We start from the raw sequence: 19,892 nt of genomic DNA, 5'->3' as shown, positions 1-19,892 counted from the left end.
GGAAGATACATTCCAAAGAAGAAACATGAGACTACAGAACATTCAGGGGGAGACCTAAGGCCTACAGGGATTAATATTTCTATACAGACCCTATGACATTATACCTGCTGAGTCCTTCCGCCCCCCCTGGCCGAGATTGGGGGGGCAAGGCGGGCGACAGAAGGCCGATGCCTCCGTCGCCCGGCCCTCTACAGAATCCACCCCCCAAACCTCCAGGTATTTCCCTCCTTAGAGCTGGCAACCCTACATTCCCCTCAGTGCCTGTTGGTAGGCAACTAAGCTTGGTCCTGTCACCTACTTTGGCCTTTGGGAGAAAACATATTGGGGCCAATCCTGATAGGGTTGCCAACTCCAGATGGGAAATTCCTGGAGACTTGAGGGATGGAGCCTGAAGAGGGTGAGGTTTGAGGAGGGGTGGGACCTCAGACAGGTACACTGCCATAGACTCCACCCTCCAAACCAGTCAGTCCCACGTAGGGAACCATTGTTGCCAATCTCCAGGTGAGGGCTGGAGAGCACTCAGTATTACAACTGCTCTGCAGAAGGGAGGGCAGAAGTCAGCTGAAGTCAAAGGGGCAGATAATGGTAGGTTGGTGGCTAGATGGGAAGGAGATGGGGTTGCCAACTACATGCTGACAAATTCCTGGGGATTTGAGGGGTGGAGCCTGGAGAGGGTGGGGTTTGCAGAGGGGTGGGACCTCAGACAGGTAGAATACCATAGACTCCACCCTCCAAACCAGCCATTTTGTCCTGGGTAACAATTGTTGCCAATCTCCAGGTGAGGGCTACCGATTACTCACAATTACAACTGCTCTTCAGGGAGCAGAGATCAGTTCCTCTGGAGAAAACAGTGGACTCTGTCATTATACCCTGCTGAGGTCACCACAGCAAATTGACACTGTTTGCCCAAAGCCAGAGCACTCCCCCAGAGCCTCTTTCTAGATCCCGTTGTATTGCTTTCACAACGGGCTTTACTGCTAGTATATAATAAAGGGCTTTGTAAAGTCAGGAGCCTTCAAGGCTGGCTCTGTAGTTAATATCTGAGGTGCTCAAAGATGGTTTGGCATTTAGGAGTCTATTTTACCCTGTCAGGTAAAGTCTTCTTGGTAGGTTTACACAATGGAGCCGCAATGGAACTAAACTTGGGAATGAACCTTTAATAATATCCCACAACTACTATAAAGGCTGTAGGGATCTAGGCCATGCTTGTATAACTTGCACTTTGCTCCAGTCTGGCTTTATTGCCCCACCTCCAAACTTGGTGCACAGTTATTTGGCTTTTTGAGGCTTTCACTGTTATATCAGCCTCCTTTGTCCTTTGGAACACAATGGCTAGATACTGTAGATGTTCTTTCCTGGTTTGCTGAAGATCGCAATACCATCTGTATATGCAAGTGCAAAATCTTTTAATCCTATCAACAGTTTATCAGTCAGCCTCTGGGATGTGGCTGGGCGTTCCTAAGATGGAAAGCCAAAACGGGAACTCAGAGTCCCTCTGTGATTACAAAGGCTGTTTTGGGTTAGTATTTAGGACATATGGCCACCTGCCAATACCCTTTTGTCAAGTCCAATATAGAAATAATTTGCAGCAGCAATTGTTTTGAGTAATTTGTTCACCCTGGGCATAGGATATACACCCGGGACCATCTTATTCAGTTTCTATAGTCCACACAAAATCTTGCCATTTGATCCAATTTTGGAACTAAAATACCTGGTTTCCTGAAGACCTCAACACTAGTGCTGTTTATGAACAATCAAAAACCTGCATAAATTTGTGACTATAATTTTTAATGTGTAATGCTTGCTCAGTATCCGTGGTTGTTATTTGCACGTATGTATGCACGCACACATTCTTCCTCTTCTGTAGCTGGCCAAAATTTTAATCCTGCTGCCCTTTTAGGCTGAACCTGTTCCTGTCAACAGTTATATATCTTGACCTTGGTTACTGATGTTTTTCCCCCAAGCTCTGAGTAGTTGGAATCTATATTATTAAAACCCACTTCTGCTTGTTCAGGGGTTCAAAGCAGCTCCCCCCCTCCACTTAATTCCCACAACAACAACCCTTTGAGGATAGGTTAGGCTGAGATATAGTGATGGGTCCATGGTGACCTGGTAGGCTTCCATGGTTGAGAGGGGATTTGAACCTGGTCATCCCAGGTCCCAGTCCCACACTTTGTCTACTGCACCACACCAGCCTAAGACAGGCATGACGCCTTAGGAAATAAAGCAAGGACCCTCAAATTTGGCCTCTGACATCAGGATGATGACAGAAATTGCTGTGCTAGAAGTGATGAAAATCAGAATACCACGGCCCAGGTTATTGTCAAACACACACACAGAGTTTTTACTGGAAGGCATGGTTGACTGTTCACCCAGAAAAATGGTTGGAGCCTCAAAATTGGCCACTGGCTTCAGGTTGATCATGGGAATTGTAGAGCCAAGACTCAAGGAATCTGAACATCCTGGCCCTCGCAATCCCCCATAACACCCATCCTTGCTTTTTTCCATTGGAAGGTATGGTTGTCTGAGATAGGGATAAGTCCACAGAAACTAAAGCTAGGAGCCTCAAACAGTGGGCACTGTCTTCAGGGTTGTGGTGAGACTTGATAGACGTTGGACCATCCTGGCACAGATTAGCTTCACAGCATCCCTCTGCTATTTGCAGTGGAAGCAAAGGTTTGCTCACCAGAAGTCAGTAAATGCCAGCCAGGGAGGGTGGAAAATGTCACCTCTGTGGAAAAGCATGGAGGATTTAACCACTTGCCTGATCTGTGAAAATGCACAGGGGATTTAACTATTTGCCTGATATATCAGAGCTTGTATGGAGTAGTGATTTGAATGCTGGGCTAGGATCCAGGTTCAAATCCCCACTCTGCCACAGGAGGTTGCTGACTGACTTTGGCCTATTTGCACCCTGTCAGCTGGACTCTCCCTCACAGGGCTGTTGTGAAGGCAAACTGGAGGGGAGGAGAACAATGTAAGTCTCTTTGTATCCCCGTTGGAGAGAAAGGCAGCACAGACAGGGAGGCTGGAAAATATTCCCTTCTTTACAAAACAAAGAGTGTTGAAGCATTTTCCTGAGGTAACAGAGCCAGTGTAGTTTAGTGGGTAAAGTATCTGACTAGGATCTAGGAGATCCAGGTTCAGATCCCTACTTAGTCACTGGACGTTGCTGGCTGTGCTTGGGCCAAGCATTCATTCTCAGCCTAACCTAACTCCCAGGGCTGTTCTGAGGAAAAACGAAGGAGAGAATGAGGTAAGCAACTTTGAGTCCCTGTTGGGGACAAAGGCAGGGTATGACATTTATTATGAGTCTAATTTTGCCTACAATTTGCCAGGAAAGGATGATCTCTGAGGCTGCTGCTTCATCCAATATTGCCGCAACTCTTGTCAGGAGGCAGAGCTAGGGTTGTCAACTCCAGGTTGGAAAATTCCCGGAGATTTGGGGATGGAGCCGAGGGAGGACAAGGTTTGGGGAGGGACCTCAGAGAGGTACAGTGCCATGAAGTCCACCTTCCAAAGGAACCATTTTCTCCAGGGAAACTGAACCCTGTAGTATGGACATCAGTTATAATTCCAAGAGATCTCCAGGCCCAATATGGAAGATGGCAACCCAGGGGGAGCTGTTCATTCGGTATTGAAACTACCATTATATATTTCAAGTGGAGTGAGTGTACACTCCTCCAGTGTTTATAATTCTTCAGCAGCCCAGGACATGAGGGCTCACTTCACTAGGCAGAAGCCAACATTTTTGCAACCCTAGCAGTTCAAAAGCAAGAAATTGCAAGTAGATAAATAGGTACCACTTCAGTGGGAAGGTAACAGCGTTCCGTGCGCCTTGGTGTTTAGTCATGCTGGCCACATGACCACGGAAACGTCTTCGGACAGCGCTGGCTCTTCAGCTTTGAAACGGAGATGAGCACCGCAACCCTAGAGTCGGATTTGACTGGCTGTCGAGCAAGGGAACCTTTACCTTTACTTACTGTCAAGATGTGTAAATCTGCAGTGGTTGTGTGTGTGCATTGGTGCAGTTTCTTTTGGCAGTATATGTAATTTGGCTTACTTAACACAGCCACTTTTTTTTAATCTCCATATTCTGTACTTTCAGCAGTCATAGTAGATTCCTTAAAATACTGTCCAATGCTTGCACTGATCTTGTCTATAGACATCAAAGTAAATCAAATAATACTTGGTGCAGGTGACTGTATTATATGCTTTTAGATTTTTGTTTTTTTAAATTATTATTTGAACTTTCAGTCCTGCCTCCTCTCCTACCTATGGGCTTTTATGGGCAGGTTACAAATGGATCAAAGGATACTTAACAATACAAGATGATAAAATATATATTTAAAAATCCAAAAACATCACAGCAGGCAATCATTAATGTAAGGCACAAAACGAAAGTTGACATAACTGGGCTGGCACTATTATAGATGTTTTTCCACATGGTGTCCGGGGCACTGTGATGCCTAGCCGTGTGTTTTCTGGTGCCCACTGGCTGCTTGCAGACAATATGCAAGGGGAGTGAAACATAAAGAAACGGAGAACTTCACGTTGCTTCCTTTGAACTGACTAGCAAAGTGCTGAGCTCATCCCAGGCATGCGTATTGCAGCCATGTGCCCTTGACTAGTTAATAGATGCAAACTTTGTAGTGTTGGGTTGGGAATCTCTTCTTGTATCTGGGCAGAAAACAAACACTCCCCTTTCTTTGAAAACAGAAACTAAAGTCTTCCCCAAAGCAAAGGTTTGGTTCTGATTTTCATCTACTTCCTTGGTATAAGAGGGTCCAGGGGGATCCTTCTTTGTTCAGCACGAAGTGCCCATTTGGAGACAGCTACCTTAGTTGTGAGATGATTGGCTTGGAATTTCCCAACACTTTATCATTTCTTCCCCCATGCCAGCCACTTTATGGTACTGTCTACTTCCTTTCTCAAAATTCCAGAAGTACCCACTTGCTCAGCAATGCCAGAAAACCGTGTACCATTGGAAGAAGCTGTGTGCTGTTTTCACTTCCTTCCCTTCATCTCTTGCATGTTCTTATTTCTGTGAGTTGATTCACATTTAGTGCAGACCGCAGATCTTGATTGAGATACGAAGAAAAATTATGTGTTGGAATGCACTACCGCCCTGTCAAATGGAACGCACTTCTGTTCAAGTGAGGAAATCTTTACAGCTTCCCCTGCCCACTGCATTATTCCAAGGAATGCTCTGACTCCTAGAACCAATGTTTGGGTGGCAGGAGGAAAGAAGAGGCAGGAAAATGCTGTTCTGTGTGCTCCACTTGTAGTTCTCTAGAAAGTTGAGTAATGTTAACCTTTAACACAGTCCAAAACTCTGCAGGAAAACAATGTTCTCTTCAAAAGGCACAACTCTTTGCACACACAGGGACTTCCATTGCTTACACTGAGGCTTCCCCTTCTCACAGGAGAGAATAAGGAGTCTCCTTCATGCACAGGCGAGGAACTGTGCACAGGCACAGGTCATGTGTGGAGTTGTATGTGCATGCAACAGGACTTGTCTGCCCTGATACTTCTGACTTCCAGTACACACCTTCCCTTGCTACCTGCTTCTGGAGGTTCAAGAATCTTCCAGGAATCAAGGTAGTACAAAGACCTGCAATTCAAAACAGAAATTAGTAACGCCTGATTCCCCCCCCCCTTTCCCCAAAACAAATGGTCACAACCATACAGCATTGCACATCTGAGATGCTGGATTGTCCGATATTTTGTAATCTAATTCTTACATTAAAAGCAGAGAGGAGGAACATAGATACAAATTCAGTTCTGTGTTTAGTCAATGATGGAATGTCCCCTTTCTCTTGTTTATTCACTTAGGGTCCACTTCCTAACACATGTTGCCATTTCTGGTTAATGGTATGGCAACAGAAGACCAAAGCAGTTGTCATGTTAAACAGAATTGTTGAGAAAGATTCGGTAAGTTGCAGTAGCTACTTAACATTGTGCACGAGAAATGGACGAGATTAGCACCAATAAATTGTGGCATACAGGTCTGAGCTTGAGCTTTCCAGTGACTTAAAAGCCAACATTCTTAATAGATTTTTAAAATCATATTTGTATACTTTTGGAACTACAAAAGTTCATAAAATGTAAGGGCTAATGTTAATTAAGGGTAGTGTAGTGCAGTCCACAATATTTGCAGCCACTTAGAGATTTCGAAAAATGTGGAGAAAAGTCAGTGCATATGAATGGCTGGTTATACCAGTATATGTAAGTGATGTTGAGGAAAGTCATTACAAAATATAACTGAATAGCATATTAAGAATTCTTCTATGTACTGGCAAATATACAATATGCATGCACGTCCTGTTATATAAACCACTCATGTTTTAAATGACAGCGTTTGTCTTTTTGGTAGATCATAAGGTTGTATTCATCCAAATATAATGCATTCCTACAGCCTAGATATAGGTTATAGCATCATGAGATTTCTTCCCGAAAAAGCCAATGCTGGGGTCTGGACTTAGTGTATTCTTTTGAGTTATGCTCTTTTGCTGTGAATCAATATCTGTGTGTGTCATATTTTACTTGACAAATTCTTTATTATAATTCTCTCACTTTACAACAGGTAAAATGTGCTCAGTACTGGCCCACGAAAGAGGAGGACATCATGATGTTCAAAGAAACAGGATTTTGTGTGAGGCTAAAATCTGAAGATGTTAAATCCTACTATACAGTACGACAACTTCAGCTAGAAAATATCAGTGTAAGTTTTTTCTTCCTATTGCTTTCCTATTGCAGTTTCTCTCTAGGACCTACAATGTCCTTTGATGCAGAGAGAAGTGATTTTGATTTTAAGCCTCATGAAAAAAATTGGATCACCTGACATTTACTTTAATGTTAAAAAGCAGCCACGGAGCACACAGTTTCCCTGTGAGACATCTCCCACTCGAGATTTCGTGATATTTGTCTTGGTAGGGTAAAAGGACCCTGACCTGTATAGCCCAGGCTACCCCAATCTTGTCAGAGCTCAGAAGCGAAGCAGGGTCAGCCCTAGTCAGCGTTTGCATGGGAGTCCACCAAGGAAGTCCGGGGCCACTACACAGAGGCAGACAATGTTTCTTTGAAAACCCTTATGGAATCGCCATAAATTGGCTGTGACTTGATGGTGCTTTTCACCACCAGGATAAAAAGTCAAGAACTTGTTGCTGCCCACCCTCCCCCTGGACTAATGTCCAGAGATGCTGTGTTCTGTCAGGAAATTATGTGGGGGAAGAGTTAACCACCAGTGCACTGATGTTGGATCTAGATTGCTGCCTCTCTTCGCTAATGTTAATCATCTCCAATGTGTAGTTGGAGAACATGACCTCCCCTTTATTTAGAATGAAGAAAATCATTAGTTTTTTCCCCCTTTGGTCTCAACTTTTCCCTCTTACTTTGTTTTTATTTCTGCAGCTTTCCCATACAGTTCTGAAAACATAACACAATGGGTGTGATGGGGGTACAAAATCCTTGTGGAGGAAGAGCTTCTTCCAACTTTCCCCTTTCTTCCAGCAACTCCCCAAGATCTCTGAAAAGCCATGACTGAGAGATTGGGGGAGGTCTTTTGAACAAAATGCCATGAGACACAAGAAATGGCAGCAAGAAGAGAAGCACAACAAAACTGCCTACAGTTTTTTCCGCTGATGGTGCTTTCTTGTGGTGCAAGAGGGGGAAGAGGCAATTTCACTTGATTCCGCCTCCTCACTGCAGTCCCTTTCATGTCTTGGCATTATGTCTCCCAGCCTCAAGCACTGGCTTTTGGGGGAGGGGAGTCTTATGTGTTGCTGGGGACGGAGAAAGTAGAAATATCTGCTTGAGTGCCTTCTGCTTGACTTTTTAGAAAGCTGTAGGGCTTGATCCTGTTACAAAGGCTAACTTTTTGCATAAGCAAGTAAGAGTCATTTGAATTTCAGTACAAATGCTACCCCTGAGCCTTCCTCAAAAAAGCTGCTGTTTAGCCCTGACCCGGATAGCCTGATCTCATCAGATCTGGGAAGCTAAGCAGAGCCGACCCTGGCAAGTATTTGGATGGGAAACCTCCAGAGAGTGTTTTTTCCTCATTTTCTCCTGGACCTTTGTTCACATGTATGGAATTAAATGTATCCCAGTTGACTTCTCCAATTTTTATCTTGTCTATTTTCCTCTTTAGAATGGAGAGTGCAGGATGATATTCCATTTTCATTATACTACATGGCCAGATTTTGGAGTTCCTGAGTCCCCAGCTTCATTCCTCAACTTCTTGTTTAAAGTCAGAGAATCTGGATCTCTGAGCCCTGAGCATGGGCCTGCAGTCATTCACTGTAGTGCTGGAATAGGGCGCTCTGGTACATTTTCATTGGTAGATACGTGTCTTGTCCTGGTAAGTTTGTCCCCATACCCAAGAATTGCCATTCACATACTTCAGTGAGCAAACAAAATTTGGGGTCTCTCTTGGGGGGAGGGAATCTTTATTTCTGAATAACTGAATTTTCACTGTAAATATAAAATAGCGTAAGTTGTCCCATTTTCTCATCCCTCTGTACCGGAACAAATTAAAGTCCAGAGATCCTGAGCAGGCATACAGTGCACTGTATATTCTGTAAACATAGATGTGAATATAATTCCATTGACATTCTTGGGAGGAGGTTAAAAAAGGCCACAGAAGTGAGGGCAAGAAGTACATTCTGTCTTGTTACAGCTCATGTTGTGTCAGCTGTTGCTATAAATACTGCTTCAACCAATATGAGGCTTGTTCAAGAACATGAAGGAAAAACTCCTGTATTTCACTATTCTGTCCCGTCTGTGCTTGCTGCTTGCAAGGCAGGCAGGCTTGATGTCCTGAGTTTCATGGAGAAAGCAAAAATGTACCATTTTCAGAGTTTCTCATAAATGGGGAAAGTTGGATTATATTTGTATAAAATTTGAGGTTTCTGTCTCCTTTGGAAGTTTTATAAATGGTTCAGTATTCTACCAGTGAGAGTGCAAGTGAGTCAGTCCAGTCCAGCTTTCTTTATTTAATTAACCATTGCATTTTGATATAAAGTAGGGTTTGCCAGCATGAGGTTGGCAACTGGTGGGAGAGTGACCTTTGGCATGGGCCCTTTAAGGGTAAAGGTAAAGGTTTCCCTTGCTCGAAAGCCAGTCGAGTCCGACTCTAGGGTTGCGTTGCTCATCTCCGTTTCAAAGCCGAAGAGCCAGCGCTGTCCGAAGTCGTTTCCGTGGTCATGTGGCCGGCATGACTAAACACCAAGGCGCACGGAACCCTGTTACCTTCCCACCGAAGTGGTACCTATTTATCTACTTGCAATTTCTTGCTTTTGAACTGCTAGGTTGGCAGGAGCTGGAACTAGAGACGGGAGCTCACTCCGTCATGCGGCACACTCGGGTCTCAAACTGCTGAACTACCGACCTTCCACAGCCTGCAGTTCAGCGTCTTAACCACTTGAGCCACTTTACTGGTGATGTAATCTGAGATTCTAAAATCAGATCTGAGTTGGTGGGCCGCTTCTCTTGCATCCCTCTTTACAATGATAGATAGAACTGGCCTTATTCCTAATGCATGGCTGAATGCAATAGTGGTCCCGATATATAAAAAAGGCGATCATACTATTCCTGCCAATTATAGGCCGATCAGTTTACTTTCTATGATGGGCAAGTTGTATACGAAACATTTATTAGCCAAGCTTACTTTCTGGATGTCGCAGTAATGACTTTGTTGTCAACACAATGACATCACTTTTGCTGCAACCAGAAGTGACATCACCTGCAACCATTGAGTTCTGACTGAATGCTAGAGTGTTGTCGGTGACTAAATTATGTCACTTCCAGTTGTGTTAAAAGTGATGTCATCACATCAAGACACTAGCAGTTGCCCTCCGTATTTTCACCCAGCCCCAGTTTTGTCCTGCCATTTACCTGAGCAGCAATAGGAAGGCTCAGACGGGGTTGGTAGATCTCCTGCCTGAAGTGGGAACCTGGCAACCCTGTATAACAAATAATTAACTGAAATACAGGAACAAATCACTTGGTTTGAAAGTAGCTTCCATGTGTCCCTGATCTGTTGCAGCTAATAATATTTTTCTCTTGCAGATGGAAAAAAGGAAAGACCCATTTTCTGTAGACATTAAACAAGTATTACTAAATATGAGGAAATACCGAATGGGACTTATTCAGACTCCTGATCAGCTAAGATTTTCATATATGGCTGTAATAGAAGGGGCCAAATATATAATGGGTGATTCTACTATACAGGTAAATGTTTAGAGTCAATCTCTCACTTTTTGAAGCATTTGTAATAGAATTATGCAGGGAATTAAATTAAGGTGTTCTTAGGTCTGTTTTGCATTTCAATTGAAATAGTAAGCTATTCTTTGTCAGGTGGTATTTGCACCTTTTCTGGTTGAGTGATTGTTACTTTATTGAGGCAACCATGTTCTTGTTGGACATTAAATTATGATGTGAAATAAAGAGATCCATGGCAGCTGGCAGACTTCACTTGTCTCATCCAAGACTTTATGTGAGTACACCTTTGACAAGTATGTGAAATAAGTCTGATATGTAAAATTACCTTAGAATCACTGTAATTATCTAATCTTCCCTCGTCTTCTGCCTTTATAATTAGTGTCAAGTTATAGTACATATGAAACACCTGGTAAAATGTAGGGATACTCAGCTTGCTTAGTTGTCTAGTTCTAGCCCTTCTAGTATTCTTCTGCTCTGTCAAGGTTTCTTGGGTCCAGCATCATGGGTTGGATTCAACCAGCTTTTCCACTGGTGAAAATGAAAGGGGTCCATTTTGACCAAAAAAATGCTTGGGATTATGGGACCTGCATGGTCAAAAGTCATGTGGGATGAGAGTTGTAGTGAGTAGAGAAGAAGAAGATTGGATTTATACCCCGTCCTTCACTTAGAGTCTCAGAGCAGCTTACAGTCTCCTTAACTTCCTCTCCCCACAACACACACCCTGTGAGGTAGGTGGGGCTGAGAGAGCTCTTTCGAGAACTACTCATGAGAGAACAGCTCTGAAAGAACTTGTGGCTGACCCAAGGTCACCCAGCTGGCTGCATGTGGAGGAGTGGGGAAATCAAACCTGGTTCTCCCAAATTAGTCAGCCTCTCTTAACCACTACACCAAACTGGGCAGAAACCACAAAAATGCTGTTCAGTTCATGGTTCGTGGGCGAACTACGAGCGCAGTCAGCTTGAATAAGAACTGAACTGAGCCACAGCTCAGCTGTTCAAAGGGGTTTTCTTGGGCAGCCAGCCCCAGGCTTGGAGTCATTTAAACCCCCGTTTTCTGCTCCCTGTGGCTTTTCGTGGGGAGCAGAAGCCAGTGGTTTAAATGGCTCCCAGCCGTTTAACTGAAACAGGGGAGCTGTTTTTCATGAAGAGCAGAAAGCAGGGGTTTAAACCTCTGCTTTCTGCTCTTCATGAACCACCACGAACGCCATCAAAATTTATCAGAGTTCATGGTGGTCCTTCAGTTTTGTGAACATTGCTTCATGAACCATCTGAAATTCGTGATGAACTTTAGTTCGCCAGCTGGTTTGTGCCCATCCATAGCAGTGAGGATGGTAATTAGGTGAGATTGCATGAGAAAACAGGAGACAGCTCCTTGTCTCTTACTAATCTTTTTATAAGAGATTCCATTGACGTTCCTAGAAAGCACAGTTCTTGACATTTATTTCTGAACATTGCTTCCGTTGGGGAAAAATTGTCACTGCACAGGCTTGTCATGCTGCATTTGTAATACCTTATATGAATCAGTTGTAAATAACTTTGTGCTTAATGTGATAAAACCAAACACCTCTAATATAAACATTCTCTAAATGCTCAGAAAATTAATCTGTCTTTATGTGGTTAGTGTTATAGCAGTAATACCAAGGGACACATCTGAAATGATAAAAATATTTGGGTGGTGTTTCGAGAGCATGCTGGCGTATAATCTGAATATATGGAAGATGTGTTCCTTGGCCAAAAATCTAGGGAGGTAAAACTGTAAAAAAAGATTCTTCCTGGTCTTGGTGCGTCACACTAATTGTTTCTGTGCCTGTACACAGCCATGATTTGGAAACTTTTAGAGCTAGTTTTTAGGTGTGAAAATCCTCTTCCCCCACAGATGCAGCTCCCAAGGGGGATGAGTTGCACCTTTCTGCTCAGTTCCCCTTTGTCTCCTACAGCAGAGCTTGGGACTTCTGTTCTGAAATTAAATGTTCATAATTAGCCTTCTATTTAGTATTTATGGTTCTATATAGTTCTTCTTCTGTTGTCACTGCTTATGGTGCAGAAAACAACTTTCAGACACCAGCAGTATAACGGAAAGCTCTTTTGTGCTTGGGCACACAGCATATTGTAAATGCTTGTATCCATTGCCTGATATTTACAGAACAAATGATATGAATGCACTCTTCCTGGCTCTTCATTGAAAGAGCTCTGGCTACCTCTGTGGAGAAGGCCAAGGTGTCAGTCTCAACACATGCCTCTTTGGCAGCCCCCTCCATACTGACTTTGGCTCCAACTGTTGTTGAGGCCATGCCCTCCATCAGCCTCTTATTCTAGTGGCGCTGCATCCCAGTCACTGAAAACCCACAAGAGGTGGACTTGTTCTGCAGAGCTGGTGAAGAACAGCCACAGGTAATCTAAAAGGGTTCTTGAGATGAGTATTTTTGACTCCATTTCTGTCACCTACCATTCTGCAAGGTTTGGTCTTGATGGTACAGTAGACTCCAGTGGTTTCTGATACCCTCAAGCCTACACCAGTCTTAAACATTTACTTGAATGCTGTCCATTCCTTGAACATCTATTCACAGGGAACCTTTTTCTCCAGCCACTGGTATCAGTGTTGGAGGAGCAACTTGAGGACTCAGCTAAGGCTCCTCCATGCTCTCTCCAACTATTGGTACGGATCTCGCTGTCACTGAGATTCACATTCATACCAATGCTTCTCCAGGAGCTCCTCATCTGAATCCTGAATATGATCATTATGATTGGATTGCCAAGCTAGTGAACATAACTTGCACAAATTTTGCCCAACATTGCTTAGATACCCTCTATTCTAGGAAGAATGTATAATGTCAGACCACTGGATGCTCACAGTTGTCAGGATGGGATATGCCATATTTGCTTCCCATGTCCAGATGTGCTCCACCTGGCAAGACAATCTACTCCAGATTCTGAAAGGGGCCTAGGGTACTTCTTGTACTTCAGAAAGATGGAGTTTTTTTGTCCTATTCTTGACTTCAGGAGTATCAGTAAGTACATTCAACCCTGGAAGACCCAGATGGCCCTAACATACATCTTTCATCTTCTGACACTAGGAGCCTAGCTCAGTTCTCTCAGAGATGCCCATTTCCACATCTCCATCTCACCTTCCTCCTCTTTGCTGTGAAAGGTATTGATTACCAGTATAATGTGTTTCCCTTTGGCCTGTTCAGTGTCCCAAGGGTTTTCACCAATTGCATGGCAGTGATTGTAGTACACCTTCTGTGCTGAGAGATGACTGACTGACTGGCATCTCACTAGGCCTTCTTATCTTTCCTTCTTTCATCAGGTGAGAATAACTGCATATCCTGTCCTCACTGGGGCATCAGGTGGAACGGAGAGGCCATATCCTTACCCTTTAAGAATTCTGTACCTATGAACTGCAGAATCCTTAAGGGGTAAGGATGCAACCTTCCATTGGAAAAAATTGTTCACACCTGATGGATTCCATCTCTGGGAGAGCATTCCCTCCACTAGACAGGATCAACACCATCATCTGCCTTGCATCTTGACCCCCCCACCACCACCACAGTTGCAGGAGGAGAGACAGGTCTAACAAGAAAGGCAGACTATAAATACTGTAAATAAATACATCTCACCAGCTTTTAAACCTCTTTAGGGTTGGTTCAACTAGACCTTCTAGCTCCAGTCTCTTATTCTCAGGACAGGATCCTGGTAATACCTGTGCCAATGCTGTGGTGGACCCACTGTTGCAACAGATTGTGTAAGGGAAACACCACAATCTTTTATCATATCTGACTCCTACATCTGATGTCTCCCTCTGGGAATGGGGTGCACACTGTGGCAAAGACACCATCAGTGGTCCCCACGAGAAAAAAATCGCCACATCGGCCATTCAGAAGTTCAAATGGTTCACAAATCACGTCATTGCTTTCTTCCCAGGATACAGGCAAAAGTAGTAGGCAGCTGTAGCTTACACAACCACCATGTACTACACTGAGAAGTAGGACAGTATTTTCCAGCCTGCTGTCTGTGAGATGCATCAAGTACAAAATCACCCATATTGCCACCCTTGTCACAGATGAGAGCAACACTCTTTTAGATGCCCTCAGTTCCCAAGGGACTGTGGCACAAAAAGCAGACCTTGAATGACAGGTTACCTACAACCAAATCTTTACTTGTTTTATTTTTTACAAAATTTATACCCCGCCTTTCTGCCCTCACGAGTGCCTCCAAAGGCAGCCAACAAATTAAAACATACATGATAAAATTAGCTTTTAGAAGCATTAACCCTCCAACAACAACAATTAAAAAGAGAGCTAAAATACATACAAAAACAAACACATCAGTTAAAACATTGTCAGGAAGGAGGAATCACCGTGGAAATGCCAAACAAAACATAATGTCTTCACCCATTGGTGGCGTATGGCAACAAAAGGGAACAGACAAATCTCCCTAGGGAGCAAGAGTTCAGTACTTTGGTGCCATGACCAAGAAGGCCCTTTCCTGGGTTGCCACTTGTCTAATCTCAGAAGTTAGGGGCATCTGGCTTCCAGTGGGGATGATGTCGTCATGGGGAGTGAAGACACAACACAGCTAATTACCAACTAGGAGGGCTCTCTGGTTGGCAAAATCTCCCTAGATCAAAGGGAGATCAAAGAGATAAACCACGTGTACCTCTTTAAGTTGCTCCTTGAGTGTTTTCTGCTGAGCAGAGCCTTTACAGGTTTTACAGATACTTCCTGAGTTAGAGCGATCTGAGCTTTCTGAATTTACAACCTTGCTCACAGCTGTGTTTGGAATACTGAAAATTCTTGAAAAAGGACTAAAGCCTGACTAAGGACTAAAGTTTAAGATTTATGGACACAATTATCTACAGGCAAAGAGAGATATTCTTGAAGACAAGAGAGACAACCCCTGCTAAGGTAACCTCTCTCATGAGATTATAGAAACCTTTTGAAAGAATAATTTTGACAAAAAGTGTAATTAAGAAATCAGGAAAGCCAAATGGATGAGGGATTAATTTTCTCATTCCTAACTTTTAATCTTTATTTTTGATGGACGTGTGTGTGCATGAACGCTTTTGGGCTGCAAAGCTAAATCTGCTGTGAGACTGATCTTGTACTTACTTCAGAGGATTACTGGTTATTGAACAATTATATATAACAGAAGATAAGACTCAGACATTCTGGGAGTATTTGACCTTGGTTGCCATGGTGAAAGGATATAAACTCCTGACAGCTAAAGGTGAAAGTAACTGATTTGAAAACATTCTGGAGCATTTGCTTTGATTTTTTTTTAAAAAAATTGTTGCCATGGTCAAAAGACCCAAATTGCTGGTAGCTAAAAGTGAAAGCACTTGATCTGAAATTGGCCTCTCTCTGTCTTTTTGTATCTTGGATCTTATGCTATGAGTTCCCGAAAGAATCTTGATGGGGAAGGTTCATCAGACCAATCTGTCACATCAGATCTGATGCAGAAATTACTTGAACAAATGGGACACAGAATAGAGAGTAAAATAGAGAATCTTGGGGACAAGGTAGAGGCTTTTGAGAAAAGAATTAATGAGAGTTTCGGGAAATCGAAACAAGCAATGAAAGATGTTGGGGGGGAAACTCAAAGGAACAATAGGGCATGTTACTGAGGGAGTTATGCAACTCAATGATAAAGTGGTTGCTGTAGAAAATAAAATAGAAGAGATTAATGACGAATTCAGAGAAGACGATTGGATTTATACCTTGCCCTTCACTACCCGAAGGAGTCTCAGAGCGGCTACAGTCTCCTTCCATTCTCCTCCCCACAACAGGACACCCTGTGCTGTGAGGTAGGTGGGGCTGAGAGAGCTCTTTTGAGAACTGCTCATGAGAGAACAGCTCTAACTCACCCAAAGTCACACCAGCAGCTGCATGTGGACGCATGGGGAATCAAACCCAGTTCTCGCAGATTGGAGTCCACACCCCTAACCACTACATCAAACTGGCTCTTGGATTTTTTTAGATCCTATGGACTTGAGAGAAAAGGAATACTCTCTGAAGCTGAGATATATCCAAGAAGAAATTGATGAAGATATCAGAGAGAGGGTTACATTACTTTTGGCCATTTTTTTACACAGGGAAAAGGAAGATATGGAATTTGCAGAAGATTCTAAAGACTAAGATATAGCTGAAACCAGTGTCTTTTATGTTATGGAGTTCTGTTCCTATATTCAACTATGGCAGCAAAAACAACATACAAATAGAAATGGAAATGTCCAACAATACCTGTAATGGAAGAATGCCTGGGGAAGATGCTGGACTTGGCAGATACGGCTCAATTTATAATAGTGGCTATGGAAAAGATAATTATTTTACTTATTAGAGACTCCATGAAAAAGATAAGAATGGTTTGTGGCTTTTCTGAATAAGAAATTTCTTAAGGGAAATTAAAAAGAGAGTTTGTGTTTCTATATATAAGCAAGGAAAATTCTGTTGTAGAGAAAACCAGAAGCCTTTTATGTCCCCCTTCCCCCCATTTTTTCTTTTTTGCCCATTATGTTGTATTCTGATGATGTTTGTGTGTGGTTTCAATGTTTTTTATATGTCTTATTCTTCTAATAAAATTAAAACTTAAAAGTAGTAGTAGTTAGGGGTATCTGAAGCAGGGCCTTGGGAGATGACTACAGTGGTTGGGTGGGTTCCTCATAGGTGGTCCTTCAGGTATGTTGATCGCAAACCATATAGGGCTTTGAAGGTCAAGACCAGTGCTTTGAATTGTGCCTAGAAACGGACTGGGAGCCAGTGTTGACGGGCCAAGACTGGAGTGATATGATCTCTACAGCTCACTCTAGTCAGTATCCTGATTGCAGCATTCTGTACTAATCGAAGTTTTTGAGTGCTTTTGGAGGGCAGCTCTGCATAGACCACATTGCAGCAATCTAATCTAGGCCAAATCATTTCTGCCTAGGTAAGGCCACTGCTGGCTAAGCAGTCAAAGCTGGTAAAAGGCACTCCTAGCCACAGTAGCCACCTGCTTATCCAACAGTAGGCCTGGGTCCAAGAACACGCCCAGACTCTACAAATCTTCCTTCAAGGGAACTGCAACCACATTGGGAACAAGTGACACCTTAAATCCTGGCTGAGACCTTCCACCCACCAGTAGCACTTCCGTTTTGTTGGAATTAAGCTTCAGTTTATTCTCCCGCATCCAAATCTTCCTGTGCTGAGTGAACAACAAGTAGATATTTGCCACTTCAGTCAACACTAAGGGCCCATAGTTATGCTCCAGAGCAAGTGGTGGTCATCATTATCTAGGCAATGGTTTCTTCCTCCATAGATCAGGATGCCTGTCCTATGCCTTTCCTCCTGTTCTTTTTATAAATGAAAAGATAGCAAGGGACTACATCCTTATCACCCATACCAGGTGTGTCAACCTCAGTGAACCAAGCTCCTTCACATGTCCAAGGGGAATGTCACCTGTCCCAACTGCACAACACGATCGACATCCAGACACCCTGAACCTAGTTGTTTCGTGGGTACTGTGAAGAAATGGCTGCCAGGCAGAGGCAGCAGAGTATTTTAAAATGGATGCCAGCCTGGTAGTCCTTAGGAGGGGAGAGGTACACCATAGGGAACAATGGAGCGGCCGTACCTCTCTGCCTACAGTTCCCAGAAGCATTAGGGAAAAGAGCGGGGAAATATGGACACACCCCAGGGGCGGAGCCAGGCAGATAAAGGCTTTGGCTCGGGGGGGGGGGTCAGTTTTCAGCCTGGTTTGCCCTTCAGCTCAGTTCGGAGGACAGCTTTGAGGGAGCGGACAGGTGGGGGCTCCTGTTGCCCTGGAGATAGAGAAGGGGTGTGTAGGAGACAGAAGGATGGCATTTTAAATCGTATATATTTTCTGCCCAGGTTGTGTTAATGTGCTTGTGTTTATTTTCTAGTTAAAATAAACCTTGTTGAGTTAAATAAGACCTGGTATGCCTTGACTTCCTAGTCCTCCCCACTCAGCATGTTACCAGGGGCAAAGGGAGGCTAGGGAACTCAAATGGGCCCAAACTGGAATGGTTGCCAACTCTCCAGGTGGCCCCCAAAGATTGTGCTACCAACTTCCCAAGGTTGGGGAATCAGCCAGAGGGGTCTCACTGTCCCTCTAGGAAGGCAGTGTCAATTTAGTGAGTGGTGGCAGCATGTAACGAAGGGAAATAGCCCCACCAGGTAGGGTGGGAAGGCAAAAACGGGCTTGCGAGTCACAGAACGGTTACTCAGTCTCCCAGGGCTGAGGGCGGGTCCCCGTTTCGCCACAGGTACTATTAAGTACCCACTCCAATCTTGAAAGAGGTCCTCCTTTATTGTTTACCTTTAAGCTTTTTGTGTACCTTTAAGCTTTCTATCAGAGGATCCCATGAGTGTGAATTGAAACAGCTTACTGTCTTTACTTCAGAACAGGGAGGGGACCAATGTTCCCTCTAAGATATGGAATCCTGTGAGCAACAATTCTACTTTGTGAGTGACTGGCATTAAAGCTGTGAGCAGGAAATTTGGCTGCTGCATAAATTAGTTTGCTCTGGAGCCCTCCTTCCTGAGCTAAGACAACAATGTGTGAGCCAGAGGCTAAAAAACTGTGAGCTAGCTCACACTAACTCAGCCGGAGGGGACCCAACCATCTGCTCTCTGACATTATTTTAGAGTACTTACTTACTCCATTTTCACTTCAGGATTTTGACACTCATTGCTTAGGATACACCTGGCTCCCATTTCTACTTCTTCTCATACAAAGTTGCTACATCTTCACTAAGACTTTACTGAAGCAATTCTTCAAGGGCCTTGTTTGGCTTCATTTTCCAGTCAGGCCACTCATGCCATTGTGAGAGCTACAGCTTGTCCAAATTCAGCTGACAGGCAAGCTGTTCAAGCCCTGGGTCACATAATGATCTACAACTACTTGCCCTGACGTTTTAACGTTGTGTTTTATACTCCGACTGTACTTACTTCTGTGTGTACAAGGACAAACTGGTTCTTCACCCAGATGTTAATTTTCTACCTTCATCTCAGTCAAGATTTGATTCTTCTTGCCTTCTTCCTACTCCAACCTCGGAAGCAGACAGAGCTTTATATTGTTTGGATTTTAGAAGAACACTGTTGTTCTACCTGAACAGAACAGCTTCCTTCCGATAACCACTAACCTCTTCCTGTGGCATTTAGGCCCAAAGAAGAGTTATCGGGTGTCCTCACAATGATTCAGCCACTGGCTCACAGGTACTATTAAGCTCTGTTGGGAATGGGCCTGCAAGCCTTTTCTTGGGTTTATTCTTTGGGTTTATTCCACCAGAGCTGTTGCAGCATCCTCCCTCTTCAGCAAAAGGATTTTCTTCTTGAGCCCTACATAGCAGCTACCTGAGCTTAGTCTTCCCCCTGCATTAGGCAGTAGATTCTCTGTCACAGCCAGTGTGAATGCATTCTTTAGCAGAACAGTGCTCAACTATTTCCTTCTGAAAGGTAGGTCAGCTTGATGGTCTATGCCCATTAGTGTGATGCACAGAGAAGCAAAAAAGCAAAGAGACATTGCTTATCTGAAACTATTCTGAGTGGTTATCTGTGCATTTACATGACCTGCCTGCCTTCTTCAAAACAGGTAACTTTAACTCGCTGTGGTATTCTTTCCTTCTGAAAGAAACTGAGCAAGAAGGCATGATTCCTCCCCTTTGGGCATTTTGCACAT

The 19,892-nt window shown here is 43.6% G+C and overlaps 1 protein-coding gene across 1 annotated transcript in view; it reads left to right on the top strand.

Annotated features, from left to right (window-relative positions):
- The window catches only part of PTPN2 (protein tyrosine phosphatase, non-receptor type 2), a 53,810-nt gene that overhangs the window by 25,514 nt on the left and 8,404 nt on the right, over positions 1–19,892 (top strand). The window contains exons 4-7 of the mRNA XM_015414361.1: positions 5,836–5,934; positions 6,587–6,724; positions 8,150–8,359; positions 10,069–10,230. Of these exons, the coding sequence (XP_015269847.1) occupies positions 5,836–5,934; positions 6,587–6,724; positions 8,150–8,359; positions 10,069–10,230 (609 nt within the window). The remainder of the gene's footprint in view (positions 1–5,835; positions 5,935–6,586; positions 6,725–8,149; positions 8,360–10,068; positions 10,231–19,892) is intronic.

Source organism: Gekko japonicus, unplaced genomic scaffold, assembly GCF_001447785.1.
Source record: "Gekko japonicus isolate JY-2015 unplaced genomic scaffold, Gekko_japonicus_V1.1 scaffold157, whole genome shotgun sequence".
In the NCBI taxonomy this organism is placed as follows: domain Eukaryota; kingdom Metazoa; phylum Chordata; class Lepidosauria; order Squamata; family Gekkonidae; genus Gekko; species Gekko japonicus.
This window is presented reverse-complemented; position numbering and strand designations above follow the sequence as displayed.